Source organism: Ovis aries, chromosome 23 (genome assembly GCF_016772045.2).
Source record: "Ovis aries strain OAR_USU_Benz2616 breed Rambouillet chromosome 23, ARS-UI_Ramb_v3.0, whole genome shotgun sequence".
Taxonomy (NCBI): Eukaryota; Metazoa; Chordata; class Mammalia; order Artiodactyla; family Bovidae; genus Ovis; species Ovis aries.
In genome coordinates, this window is record NC_056076.1 from 1,028,121 (window position 1) to 1,040,657 (window position 12,537).

The following is a 12,537-nucleotide window of genomic DNA, read 5'->3' on the forward strand; positions in this document are numbered from 1 at the left end:
CTATGGTGGACACGTGTCGTGACACATTCATCCAAACCCACAGGATTAAACACCCAGAGGGAACATTATGTAAACTACAGACTTTGGGTGATGATGTGTCCATGTAGGCTCATCGACTGTACAAGCGTCCCATCTAGGGGAGATGTCCATAGTTGGGGGGCTGTGCCTGTGGGTGCAGGGGGCACACAGGAAATCTCCATACCTTCCTCTCAGTTCTGCTGTAAACCTAAACCTGCTCTGAAACAGTCGTAATAAAAAGTATGAGTGTCTCTCACATAAATAGATAAAAGGGATGCTTTCTTCTAATGCCATGACAAGGTGAAGGCACCACCTCGTCTCTGCCCAGAGCTCTCTCCAGCTGCCTGATGCCCCTCCACCAAGGCCCGGTGAATGCTGGGCCCCAGGTGCCGGTATCCTGGAGGCATTCCTGCAGGAGGCTTTCCTGCAGGAGGCTTTCCTGGGACTGTGGTCCCTGGAGGCTGGGGTGGGTAGGGGTATCCACTTGGCAACGATGCTGAAGGAGCACCTTGAGAATGTTGCTCAGCTTGCTGTCAGGGGAGCAGACATGCGCAGAGAGCGAGGGGGCTGCGAGGCCTTCCCCTGACTCCAGGGGACTCCCAAGCACAGGCCTCTGCGCTGACCAGGTTAGCCTTCTGGGGCGGCACAGCCTGAGGGCACAGGATGCGCGTGGCACTCTGTCCCCACCCGGCTTTCACCCCCTGGAGCGGCCAGGGGCGCAGTTCACACATCAGGCCTCTCATCAGATACATCTGCTAAGGAGACTGGAAAGGGGGCTGGATACCCAGGGAGAATGCATGCTGGTGGAAACAGCCCAGACAGCCTAGCCAAGACCTGTGTCCAGACAGCCAAACCCAAGCGCGTCCAGAAGGCCTGCGGGGCCCGCTCCTCCACCTCGAGCCCCACATCTGTTCAGAAAACTGCCACGCTCTCCCACCCTCGCCTGCCTTGGCTGCCACCCACCCAAAGGCCTGGGGACCCACAGCCCAGGAAGAGGAAAAGGGAGGCCATCCAAGGAGGACTGATTCAGGCCACACTGGCCTGGTTGGAACATTTGTTTTTTTAAAAAACGAGCAGGACGCTGCAGTTTTAAAAGAGGGGTGGTGAATGATACGGAAAATATTATACAGTCATTGCAGAGCTGGGCACCCAACGGTGCCAAGCTGCTGGGCTCAGCTTCACCACTTCCCCGCCACGTGGGCAGGGCCAGAGAGAGTGTCCTGAAGACAAACAAAAAAGGAGGCTGACAGGGGACACAAGAGACAGGTGGGGGGCCAGGCTGCAGGGAGGGGCTCCGGGCTCCGTCCACTTGGGGCAGCCTCCAGCTCAGGCCCAGTCTTCCTGCAAAACTGGGTGACGGCTCAATGTCTCATTCCTATTGGAGAGCACACACCCCGTCCCTGGGCTGGAGGATTCCTGCATCAGCTGCCTGTTTAAGTAGAACCTTTATTTTTGACAGAGAAGAGAAAATGAAAGAAAGAAAAGGCCGGCGAACTCGGTGGTCGCTGGGCCTGAAGGCTGCTTCCCCTGGGACTTTTCTTGGTGGGGCGGGAGGTTTGAGCGCTGAGGGCACAAGGAGCCTGGAGGGCAGACGTAGGGGCTCCTGGCCCCCTCCCCGCGGGGGCCTCGCGCCCTGTCCCCTGGCAGGAGCAGCACCCACCGCGCCCTAAAGAGGAGGCCCCTCCAGCGGGACGGTGCCCGGAGCCTAGCCCAGTTGGTAAGGCGACCCTGCGACCCCAGAGGGCCTCCCCCGCCGACCCGCTCGCCCCTCAGCTTGACCTGTTTTTTGCCCGGGCGCCGCGGAGGGTGGGACGGAGGCCGGGGGGCGCCCCGGGCAGAGGGGCGGGAGCCGGGAGCGCCTCCAGACCGGCCCCTCCCGACCCGGATCCGCCGCCCGCCCCGCGCCCGGCCGCGCACCCACCTGCGGGGGCCGCGACGGCGCCCTCGTCGCTCTGGTTAAACTCGAAGAGGAAGTCAAAGTCGAACTCCTGGTCTTCCTCCAGCCCCGTCATGTTGGGTCGGGGTCGGGGGTCAGAGGGCCCGGGCTGGAGTCGGGGTTCGAGGTCAGGGGTCCAGGGTGGGGGCCGGGGCTTGGGTTCCGAGTCCGAGGTCAGGGGTCCGAGGTCAGGGTCGGGCTCAGATTCAGGGTCCGGGGTCTCATGGGGTCTGGGATCGAGGCGGGGTCGGGCTCCCGGGTCGGGGTCAGGCTAGGGTCCGGGGTCGGGGTCCGGGGTCGGGGCCTAGTGTCGGGGTCCCGGACCGGGTTCCGCGGCCGGGCGCGGGCCGCGGGCACCTGTGGTCGCGCCGCCGGGACTCGGCTGCGCCCGGGCTCGGTCGCGCGTCCTCGGTAACGTGACTCCCGCGCCCCTCCCCCCGGCCCTCCCCCGCCGCGCCCCTCCCCCCGCTGTTTCCGGGTTTACATAAACAAGAGGCTTGCAGGCCGCCGGCTTCCGAGTTTTAAATAAACTCTCCCCGCGATCCGGAGCGCACGCCTTTCACTGGCGTCCCGGCCCCCCGCGCCCGGGGCCCCCCAGGAAGCTCTCGGGGTCGGCCCCCCAGCGCGAGGGAGATCCCCGAGTGCCTCCCGGGTCTGCGCTCGGGGGCTGCACTGGTGCCGGAGAGGGGCACACGGGGTCTCCGGCCACCTCCGTCCGCCCGGCGGCCCGAGAACCCCTGCGGCGGGAGCCGGGTGGGCAGAAGCTGGGGGTGCGGACAGGACCTGGCGGTCGACCCCCGCCCGCCCGCAGCCTCGCTCGGGGAGGCGGGCGCAGCGAGCGGCATCGGCGGCTCTACCGGGGAGGGGGCTGAAGGGAGGGGCGCAGAGCCCGGGACGCGCGGCCCTGACCACAGCGGCTCCGCTGAGCGGCCGAAGGGACCTCCGGGCGGCCACCCGCCCCTAGGACAGGGAGCCCCCACTTCGTCCTGACGAAGCCCCGCAGGCCCGGCCGGCTCAGAACACCCTGGATGGCAGGGCCGGCTTTCAGAGGAGCAGCTTCTTCCCAATCCACACGCACGACACTGCGCTCCGGCCCGTGCAGCTCAGATCCACCCCCCTCCCACCCCTTCCCCGAGAGTCAGGAGGTGGGAGGTCGTGGGGACGCCCGGGCCGCGCTGCCGCCTTCCCGCGCGGCCTGCTACCGGCAGGTTGATGCCCAACTGGCTACCTTTCCTTTTTGTAACCCCGCTCACTTTAGTCCCTCAAATTCCTGAAACACGCGTGCAAACGCCTGTGGGCCCACGAGTAGACTGCCAACCATCCCTGAATGACCCCACAGCTCCCCCAGGCCGAGCGAGAAGAGGGGGAGCCCGCGGGGGGTGACACCCAAGACCGGGGCGCAGAGCAGCGTGTGCGCACAAAGTCCGTGTAGAGCTAGGCCCGCCTGAGACCAGCCCGCCCCCGGCCCAACTGGACTTTCTCCCAGCCGTTCTGACTTCCCCAGGGTCTTGGCGCCCCGTGAAAGCAACATCTGGAAAAGCCCGAGAAAGGTGATCAGGAAGGCGGGACGGGGTGAGGGGGGGTGGCGCGGAGAGGCAGAGGATCGCCCACGGGGGAAGGAGGCGGTGCTCAATGGTCCGTTTCTGCGATTCGGCTGCTAATCCAGCCTGTCGCGTCCTCCCCTCTGCCCTGCAGGCCCTCGGCCTCTGGGGACCAATTTTTTCCGGAAGCAGAGAACCTGGGAGTCACCCGACACCCCCCAAACCTCCTCTCTCTCAGGACCTTTTCAAACGGCTGGTTTTCTCCCGTGATAAACTATAGCTCACTTTGGCCTGATTTAGTTTCTAATAATAGTCCTAACTTTGAGATGTATGTTGGAGGGCTGTTTTGTTTTAGTTTGCTTTTTTTGCTGACCTTCAGGCAAATGGAAGTTCTGTTTTCCGTTCAGAAGCCACAGCATTTCATTTTTCTCTCTTTTCGTTTTTTTTTTTTTTTTTAAGTTCAGCCACTTTCTCACCCTCGCCAAAAACTTACACACAAACTAACAGCCTCTACCCACTGTTTATACCAAAACGTCTCTCTCGACTGTTCTGTCCTGGAGAAAGTGGGTTTATCCTTCCCGGTGGGCCGAGTCCCCCAGGGTCAGGATTTAGGTCTGCTTTGTCCCAAGGAGGAGCTGACCCCTCACCAAGGTCGCCCGAGAGGGGGCCCTTTTCTAACTGGTCCCCTCACCAGCACCCCCAGTGCCTTGCGACTTGTAAATGGTTTGGAGCTATTTGCCAATTCAGCAGACACTCCTGTCTTGATGGAAATGTTTAGCTTGGCGCTTCCTCCCAGCGGCGGCGGGTGTGCTCGGGGCCCAGGCCTCCAGCCCTTCGAGCGATGCGGCCACGGGGCCTTTCTAATCTGGATTAGGAGACGACGCGGAGCGAGGCGGCGGGAGAACAGGGCGGGCTTTGTTCTGTCCTGGAGCGCCCCAGGCATTCTGTGTGGTGCAACTTCTGAATGGGTGGTGGGCGTACCTACAAGGCCCGCATTTCTCTGCCTTCCCCACGCGGAAAAACAAGCACAGGGCCTTCCCGAACAACAGGCCTAATGAGCTTTGACCAGATGCTCATTAAACTGGAGGGGAAGGCTGGGGATTCCCTCAGATTCTCAGATGGGCAACCAAAGCCCAGTCCGGCCTGCGGGGAAGGCCAGATCCTTCCGCCAGCCCTGAGCAAGGCAGGCGTGGACCTGCAGGCGGGCTCTGCCTCTCACACCCCGCTCCTGTCTGTATGAAGGATTAGATCATGCTTTCTGGTTGGCCTAATTCTGCAGTCCTGATACATGCACCGATATTCGTTTAGTCGAAGGGCATCACCGCGCCCGGCTAGCTGTCTCAGCACTGGCGCCTTAGAATGTATTCTCTTAACGTAGGAAACAGGACAAATAATCACCCCCTCATAGATGTCTTTTCTTCTTGTAAGAGAGAGAGAAAAAAAAAGACCCTTTATTGACGACAGACCACCGACTGCTCAAGTAAAGAGATCTAAACTTTGAAAGGCCCACATATTTAAAAAGCAGTGGTAAGAAATAATGTGGGGGAAACTTTGATGTAAAGTGTCCAAAGATGTAAAATCAAAATCTCGACAACTTTTAAAACTTTGCTGACAGTAACAGCTCATCCTGTAAGCATTATCTACTGCTTACATTTAAACATTTTCTAAATTGGCATGAAATGGTAAGAAACATAAGGTGTATGTTAATATATATCTTCCCTTGATTAAAACCACATAGAAATAACATAAAACATTGAGGCCCTGACCCTCATGTGACGTTCTTACATTGAGTTTAGGGTCCTGAGCGCATGTTTGCTGACGATAAGGAAGTTCTCCAGAGCAGGCAGTCTTTGAAAATTGCAGCTGTGATGCAAGCGGGGCCCTCATATTTATCAGAATCGTACAGCAGGCAGTAGCATTTAGTTTCTAGCACTTCCCAGAAGGATGTCTGCCCTTATAAAATATGAGTACTCATTACACATTGGCAGCCTTGGCAGTTTTCTTAAAATAATTTAGACAAAGTACTTCAGCGCTGATAAGGCGTTTGGAAAGGTGTCTCCGGCTTCCACCAGAGCCCTGGCCCTGGTCATCCCTTAGCTCCCGGCTAATGAGGGTGGTGGGGGAGTTCGGGGTGGTGGTGGCTGTTTCTAAGGGCTGAGTGTGAGGGGCTGTGGACCCGAAGCTGCACGCAGGAGGGTCGCCAGCAGACTGTCAGTCGCGGCCTCGCCATCCCCGGCTTCAGGGCAGAAGCTTATGCCATCCTTGTAACTTTGAAAAAGTAGCCTGAAACTCGGCAGGCCCTTCCCAAACTGTCCTGAAACATCTACGGTTGGAACTCTCAAATCCACAAGATTGCAAACTGGTTTGAATTAGGGGCTGCGCCCCACCGCGCCTTTCATCGCTTTTAGTTCTGCGGGGCGAGCCATCGGCGTGGCGGCGCCTCACGGAGCGGTTCCCGTGGCCCGGTGCCTGGAGAGAATCCGGCCCCCGCTAAGTTCGGAGAGGGGAGCAGAGATCCCCACCTCACTGTACGGCTGGTCTTCGAGGCTACAGGGTGGCCCTGCCCCACTGGGGAAGAAACCGGGCCATCCCTCTTTCCTAAAGAAGCCTCGCTTCTCTCCAAAATGTCCTTCTTTTGTGGCTCTGTCGGCCCTAACCTCGCTGGTCCCCAAGCCGCCTGCATATGAACCGAGTTTCTACAGCGGGATCTGCCGAGCGGCTGCACCAGCGAAGGCCAAGTGCGCGAACTCAGCGCTAGAGAAGAGGAGACACCTATTGGCAAGAAGGCGCGTTCGAAATCAGGGCCGCTCTGGGGAAACACCAGGGGGACACCGCTTCCCAATCTTTGCAGCGCGCCCGCTGCGCGCCTGGCTGCCCACGCCCCTCCCCGCGCGCGGACACCAGAGCGGCCTGCTCGCCCCTCCCCAGGCCGGGACCCCGCGGGCGCAGGCGGGATCGGCGCGGGGCTCAGGGTGCTGGGCCGCCCCCACGCCTCGGGGGCCGCGGTGGGGGACTGCGGCTGCGCCCGCTTACCTTCCTCTGCCGACTTCATGGTGCCGCCGGCGGGCGCCGAGGGCCCCAAAGTTTCTCCGCTCCCGCCGACTGCAACCGGAGGGCCGAGTGGAAACTTGGAAGGGACTGGAAAACTGGTACTTGGCATCCACGCGGCGGCGGCGGCGGCGGCGGCAAGCAGGAGGAGGAGCGGGAGAAGTGGGCGCCTCGCGCTGCCGCCCGGGGTCGGGTCTCCCGCGAAAGGCCCCCTTTCCCCCGGCCGACGCGCTCCGGCCCGGGCTCAGCTCAGCCCGCGCGCCCCAGAGAAATGTGGTGGGAGGGTGTGTTCGCGCGTGGCGGAGCCGGGCTGCGGCCCCGGGAGCCCAGCAGGGTGGCGGTGGCCGGGGCTCGGAGGTGTGCGCCCGTGCCCCGGTCCCCGCGCCCGGCCGCCCTCCCCGGCGCGGTGACTGTGCCGGCGAGTTCGGAGTCTCTGAGTCTCGCTCTGACGCAGGGCCGCGCTCTGCCTCCTGCCTTTTTAAAGCTGGAAAATACCTCCCCCGCCTCCCCGCCGGCCCGGCCGCTCCCGCGCCCCCTCCCTGCCGTGACATCACGCCCCCGCCCGCCCGAGCCGGCGCTGGGCCCGGGGGACCAGCCGCCGAGCGGCCGCCCCTCCCCGCGCCGGGCCGCCGCTCGCCCGTCCCGTGGGGCGCAAGGGGGGCGGACAGGGGCGCACGCGGAGAGGCTGGGGCGCACCCGGCGCGCGGCCCGGCCCGGACGCCTGGGTCCACGCGGGTGTCCTGAGAGAACCGCACTGAGCTTTAATGAGGGGGGCGGGGCGGGGCGGGGAGGGGGCCGACGGGGGTGCCGAGAGAGCCCTGCATGCTGAAGTCATTATGTAAAATCGCAGGCTTCCCCCGCTGTGGAAATTTGGAAAAGCGCTTCCACTGGCAGGCCCGAGAAAGGAAATTCCCATCCCGCTAAATTACTAACAGATTGCACGGCAGTCCCGGGACGTGGAGTCACTGTCATTTTTCTCCTGTAAATATCTGAGCGACCCAGATTGCCTGTTGCACGGCTGGCTGGCGCGGGGCGGCGCGGGAGGGGGGGCCGTGGAGAACCGCGAGCCCCTCCCCGGGCTCCCAGCCGTCGCCCCCGGCCGGCCCCGAGGGCCAGGGCGGTTTACCGGCGCGACTGGGGTTTCCAGCCGACAGGGGCTGGTCCGCTCGCCTCGCGGGGGAGGCCTCTCCAACCCGCTGCTTCACTTCACTCTTTCCTCTTTCAAGCCCTCCTGCTTTCTCGGTGCAGCTTGGCGGCCAAAACGGGACCGTATTTTCGTGTTGGCCTTGGCTGGAAGGGACGGAGTGTTGGGGCAGTTAAAATGTCTGGTGTATAAGAATTATAAATCTATTGCACGACACCCTATGTGGGTTAAAATAAACCCAAAGCAGAAGACGTGTCTGCCGCGGGGACCAGGAGGCCTGCGGCTCGCGGGGTGGGGGGGGGTGTGCTCCCAAAGGACTCCACGCCCGGCACTCGGGGAAAGGGGGGGTGCCACGCTTGACCCAATGGGGGGGGTTGCCCTGCCCTCGGTGCGACATTAAACAACAGGAAGGCGCCCGGCAGAGGCATGCCCACGTCACCACCGCGGTTGTCGGTTCATCCCAGTAGAGTCGGCCCGACTGGGCGCAGGCCTCCCCTGGGGGTCTCCCCTGGGTGTCTCCCTTGGGGGTCTGGAGGGGGTCAGGCCACTCCTGGTGCCACGACCTGTGGGTCAGCGCCCGTTCTGGGAGCCGACCCGCCAGGCGCCTCGAGCCCCAGGCAAAGGGCGGGGGGACCCCGCGGGGACGCAGTGGCTGGGGCTGGGAGACCCCGCGAGGACGCTGGAGGCCCAAGAGGGGGAACCCCTCGAGCTTGCCGAGGGGGGAGGGTTGCGAGGACGCGGGACGGAGGGAGGCGGGGCGGGGCGGGGGGAGAAAGCGGGGAGGGAAGGGAGACTGGAGGGGCGGGGACTGGGGGGCGGGACGTGCGCCCGGAGCTGGCAGCCGCCAGGGGGCGCCCCGCCCCTCCCCCTTCCCCTCCCCCTTCCCCCTCCCCCTCCCCCCTGCCCCCGCCCCCGTCCCCGCCCCCGCCCCCCTCAGCAAAGATGAGCTGGTGAGTCCCCGGCCCCCCAGGCTATGGGTTTTGCCTGGAGAGTTTGTCGGCGCGAGTGCCCGCCCCACTAGAGGAACGGGCCGGGAGGAGAGGCCGAGTCGTGGCGCAGAGAGAAGGGAGGTTTGGAGAGTTGTGTCAAAAGGAAGGCTGACTCTCGCCCCCTCCGCCCGCCCCTCTCGGGCTTTCAGGGGCGTGGGGCTGTCCTGCGGCCCCGGAGCCCGCGGGACCCCTCGGGCCGGGAGTGCCACTCGGTGCGGAGGGCCGAGCTGGGGGCCGTTGGCCGCCGCCTCCTCCTCCTCTTCCTCCAATAAATAATTTTCACTCCATCCAGAAAAGCTCTTTTCCTGTCTGCTCTCAACTCGCCCCTCATTCCCCCGCCCGGGTGACGGTGTCCCGTCTGTTTCCCTCTGTTTAATGCCGTTGCCCAGACCACGGTGGCCGCGCGCCAGGGCGCAGGGAGTCCCGGAGGCGGCGGCGCAGCTCCGCGGCCAGCGCGCCCCCGTGTCCGCCTCGGGCTGGCCCTGCGGCCACCGCGGGGCCACCGGCCTCGTCCCCGCGCCCGAGGCCCCCCGGCGCCCCTTCCGCCTTTCTGCGTCCTCCGGCCCCTCTCGAGGTGTGTTTATAGCTGCTACTAGGAGAGACGTTACACGGGTTTTATTTTAAGAATTGGTGATGACTAACGAAGTTAAAAGGAGCTTAGGACAGAAAACAAGACTATTTTTAGATTACTGTTGTTTCTGTGGATTATTGGGGCAAATACACCCAAAGAAGCTTACCATTTTCAAAGTCCCTTTAGTGCCAAATCCTTTCTCCTGGTGCGCACATGGGTATTCATCCTCCATGCTCAATATTTTCTAGAGACTTTGCAGTCGCTGTTGCTCCCGGTTTTGCGTTCAAGCACAATTGCTATGGAGATGCCACCCTCAGCGCCCTCGGCCTGGGGACTGCTCCGGAGGACCTGGGAGGCACTGGTCTGGCCGGAGCTGCCCTGAAGGGGCTGCTGTGTCCCTGCCCTGAAAGCCCGGCTGGGGACCCCTTGGTCCCACTTTCCAGCTTCTGCACCCCCAGCTGGCAGGGCCTCCCGGGCAGGTGTGCTGCCGTCCACCCTTTCTTCCTGTTCCCTTCTCGCACACCCAGGTGCCACTTCTTGCTCATGAAAATCACCTCAGACATCTGTGAGTTGATGTAAATGCTTTTGTTCACCTCAGACATCTGTGAGTTGATGTAAGTGCTTTTGTTCTCGCCAGGTCCACATCCGAGCCCTGGCAGCGCCATTTCAAAGTTCTCCCATTTGGAACCACTCTGAGCGTGCGGCTTCTCTAAAGGGCAGGTGTGCATTCCTCTTGCAGCACCTCTGAACAGACTGCAAGAGGCTCATAGACTGAACCAAGTGTCGGCAGACATGCCTGGCTACATGGGCATTGAGCCAGAGGGTAGAGAAAGGTGTTAAGTTAAAAATCAGAATTGCGTGCATGTTAAGATGCCTTAGTTGTGTCCAACTCTGCAACCCTGTGGACTGCCACCTGCCAGGCTCCTCTGTCCATGAGGATTCTCCAGGCAAGAATACTGGAGAGGGTTGCTGTGCCCTCCTCTAGGGGATCTTTCCAAGCCAGGAATCAAACCCACATCTCCTATGTCTACCTACACTGGCAGGCAGGTTCTTTACCAGTAGCACCACCTGGGAAGCCCAAAAATCAGAATTAGGAAGAGTTTGTTTGCTTCTAAGTAAACTTAGCTGAGGTTCTCTTAAAAAGCCATTGACATTACACCTGCCAGTTGTGCCTGAAGTTGAAAAAGATGGGCCTGCACACCTGTGAGTCCCCTTTTCTCTTAGGGGTGTCCTTAGAGGTCCGTGCATTTCCGGTTTGGAGGTTCTGCTTTGAGATTTTCCCTGTGAAGTCGCTCTTTAATCCTCCCCTCGTCCCTGAGACAGTGCAGGGGCTTCTTCATCTCCGGACCACCCACTCCAGGTGTCCCACCACTGGGCTAAAACTGCAGTCCTCAGCCAGTCAGTGTCAGCACGGCCAAGGCTGGTCAGCATCCCGGCGAAGACTCAGCACGGTGCCTCCCGCCCTTCGCCTTCCACGCGGCCCGCCCTGAGCTTCAGCAGCGGCTCCTCTGGGACAGTGGGGAACATTCTCCCTGGGCAGTGTCCCAGGTGACTCTGAGGGGAATGTGTGTTCTGCCGCGCCTGGGTGGCGTGTCCTAAGGACGTCCGGTGGGCCTCGGTGGTGTGCCGCCCTGGGCTCAGGTCTTCTGTTTCTTGGTTGGTCTTCTGCCTGGTTGCCACACTCATGATTGAAGGCGGGGCCCTTCCTGACATCTCCCACTATTGCTGCAGCATTGCCTCTCTCTTCCTCCCGTCAGCTTCTGCGGCATATATTCTGGGCCTCCATGTCTAGATGGACATATATTTATAAATTTTATGTTTTCCTGATGGATGGGCCCTGTAATCGTTATGAAACATGCCTCTTTGTTTAATGACATTTTCTGTGTGTTAAAATCTATTTTATCTGACATTCATACAGCCGTTCCAGCTTCCCGAACTTGTTCTTTGCATAATATATGTTTTTCCACTTTAGTCCATTCGTGAGTCTAAAGCGCACCTGCTGTAGCTGGGTTCAGGTTGGATCACGCTTTCTTCCGATCAGCTTGTTAAATCTACCTACATTCGATGTTAGTATTGATATCATTGGATTTATATGTGCTGTTTCATTTTTCTTGTTTTCTGTTTTCCTCCCGTTGGTTTGTTCCTCGGTTCCTCCTTTATTGCTTTACGTTAAGTGAATGTTTTCTAAAGTAGCAAAATGAATTCTTTAGTGCTTTTTACCCCTTTTAACGTTATTTCTTTAGTGGATTTACCAGCGACATATTAACATCACAGTCAGCTTCAGATGCCTAGGAGCTTAATTTCAGTGACAGACATAACCACGCATCCTATGTGGGCTAATTCCTTTCCCCTCTTTTCACGGTAACGTGGTAACAAATGGTGATGCTGCAGGCCCGGCGGGGCTCTGGTGCTCCTTCACCACCTGCCTGCGTCCCCCCCTCCCAGCTTTGTTTCACCCACTTCCTCGGTTCTGGTGAAAATATTACACTTGTCTTACATTTCCACTAATTATAGGCCTCACATTACATTATATCTGTATTATTTTATACAATTGCTTTTTAAACCAGTTATTGGGATAAAGGAGGAAAATGTACATTTGTGCTGCTTCATGAAATGACGTGCTTGCCTTTAACAGCACTGCTTTTTCACGTGGCTTCAGTGTCTGCCTGGGGTCACGCCCTTTGCACCCGAAGAACTTCCTTTATTTCTTGTAAGGTGCGTCTGCTGGCAGCAAGCTCTCAGTGTTCGTTTATCTGGGAAAGCCTTCATTCCACCCTCGCCTTTGAAAGGTGGTTTTGCTGAGTGTCGGATTCTTGGTTTGCAGTGTTTTCCTCTGAGCACGCTGGTATGTTGCCCACTGCCTTCCAGCCTGCGGAAGTCTCCTTTGGGCTCAGTCCCCTGGGGCAGGGGAAGTGACCCTGGGGTTTTTGCCGTGTCTGCGATCCTCAGCGTTTTCACAGTGATGCAGGCCGAAGTCCTCTCTGTTGAAGGGGAGGACAGAGGCAGATTCCTGGGCCCACCTGAGACCCCGCCTGTGGGCTCCTCCCCTGGGAGGAGCGGCCTTCCCTCTGCCGCTCGTCTCTTTGCTGTGGACTCAGCCTCAGCCGGGACTCCAGGCCACACCGGAACCCCAGCTGGCCCTGGGGTCTGTCCTGCTCTGTGAGGCCCACAAGGGCCTGGCGGCCTCCGAGGTGGACACAGGAGTGTTGAGGATGCCTCGGGGAGCAGAGTTCTTGCGGTTCCCCTCCATCCTCTTGAGGGATCCCACACAGGCTCCTGCTGCCCTGGGC

General features: G+C 60.3%; 1 protein-coding gene across 7 annotated transcripts in view; it reads right to left on the minus strand.

The window, feature by feature from the left end:
* NFATC1 (nuclear factor of activated T cells 1) overlaps positions 1–6,995 on the minus strand; it is a 91,161-nt gene extending 84,166 nt beyond the window's left edge. For 5 of the 7 annotated variants that reach the window (XM_042239521.1, XM_027961072.3, XM_042239523.2 and 2 more), the window contains exon 1: positions 6,529–6,995. In XM_042239521.1, the coding sequence (XP_042095455.1) occupies positions 6,529–6,655 (127 nt within the window). In that variant the 5' untranslated portion in view covers positions 6,656–6,995. Of the gene's footprint in view, positions 1–1,939; positions 2,373–6,528 lie in introns of those variants that run through there. The other 2 variants (XM_027961073.2, XM_042239520.2) reach the window with 1 other exon arrangement.
* Between the last annotated feature and the right edge of the window lie 5,542 nt (positions 6,996–12,537).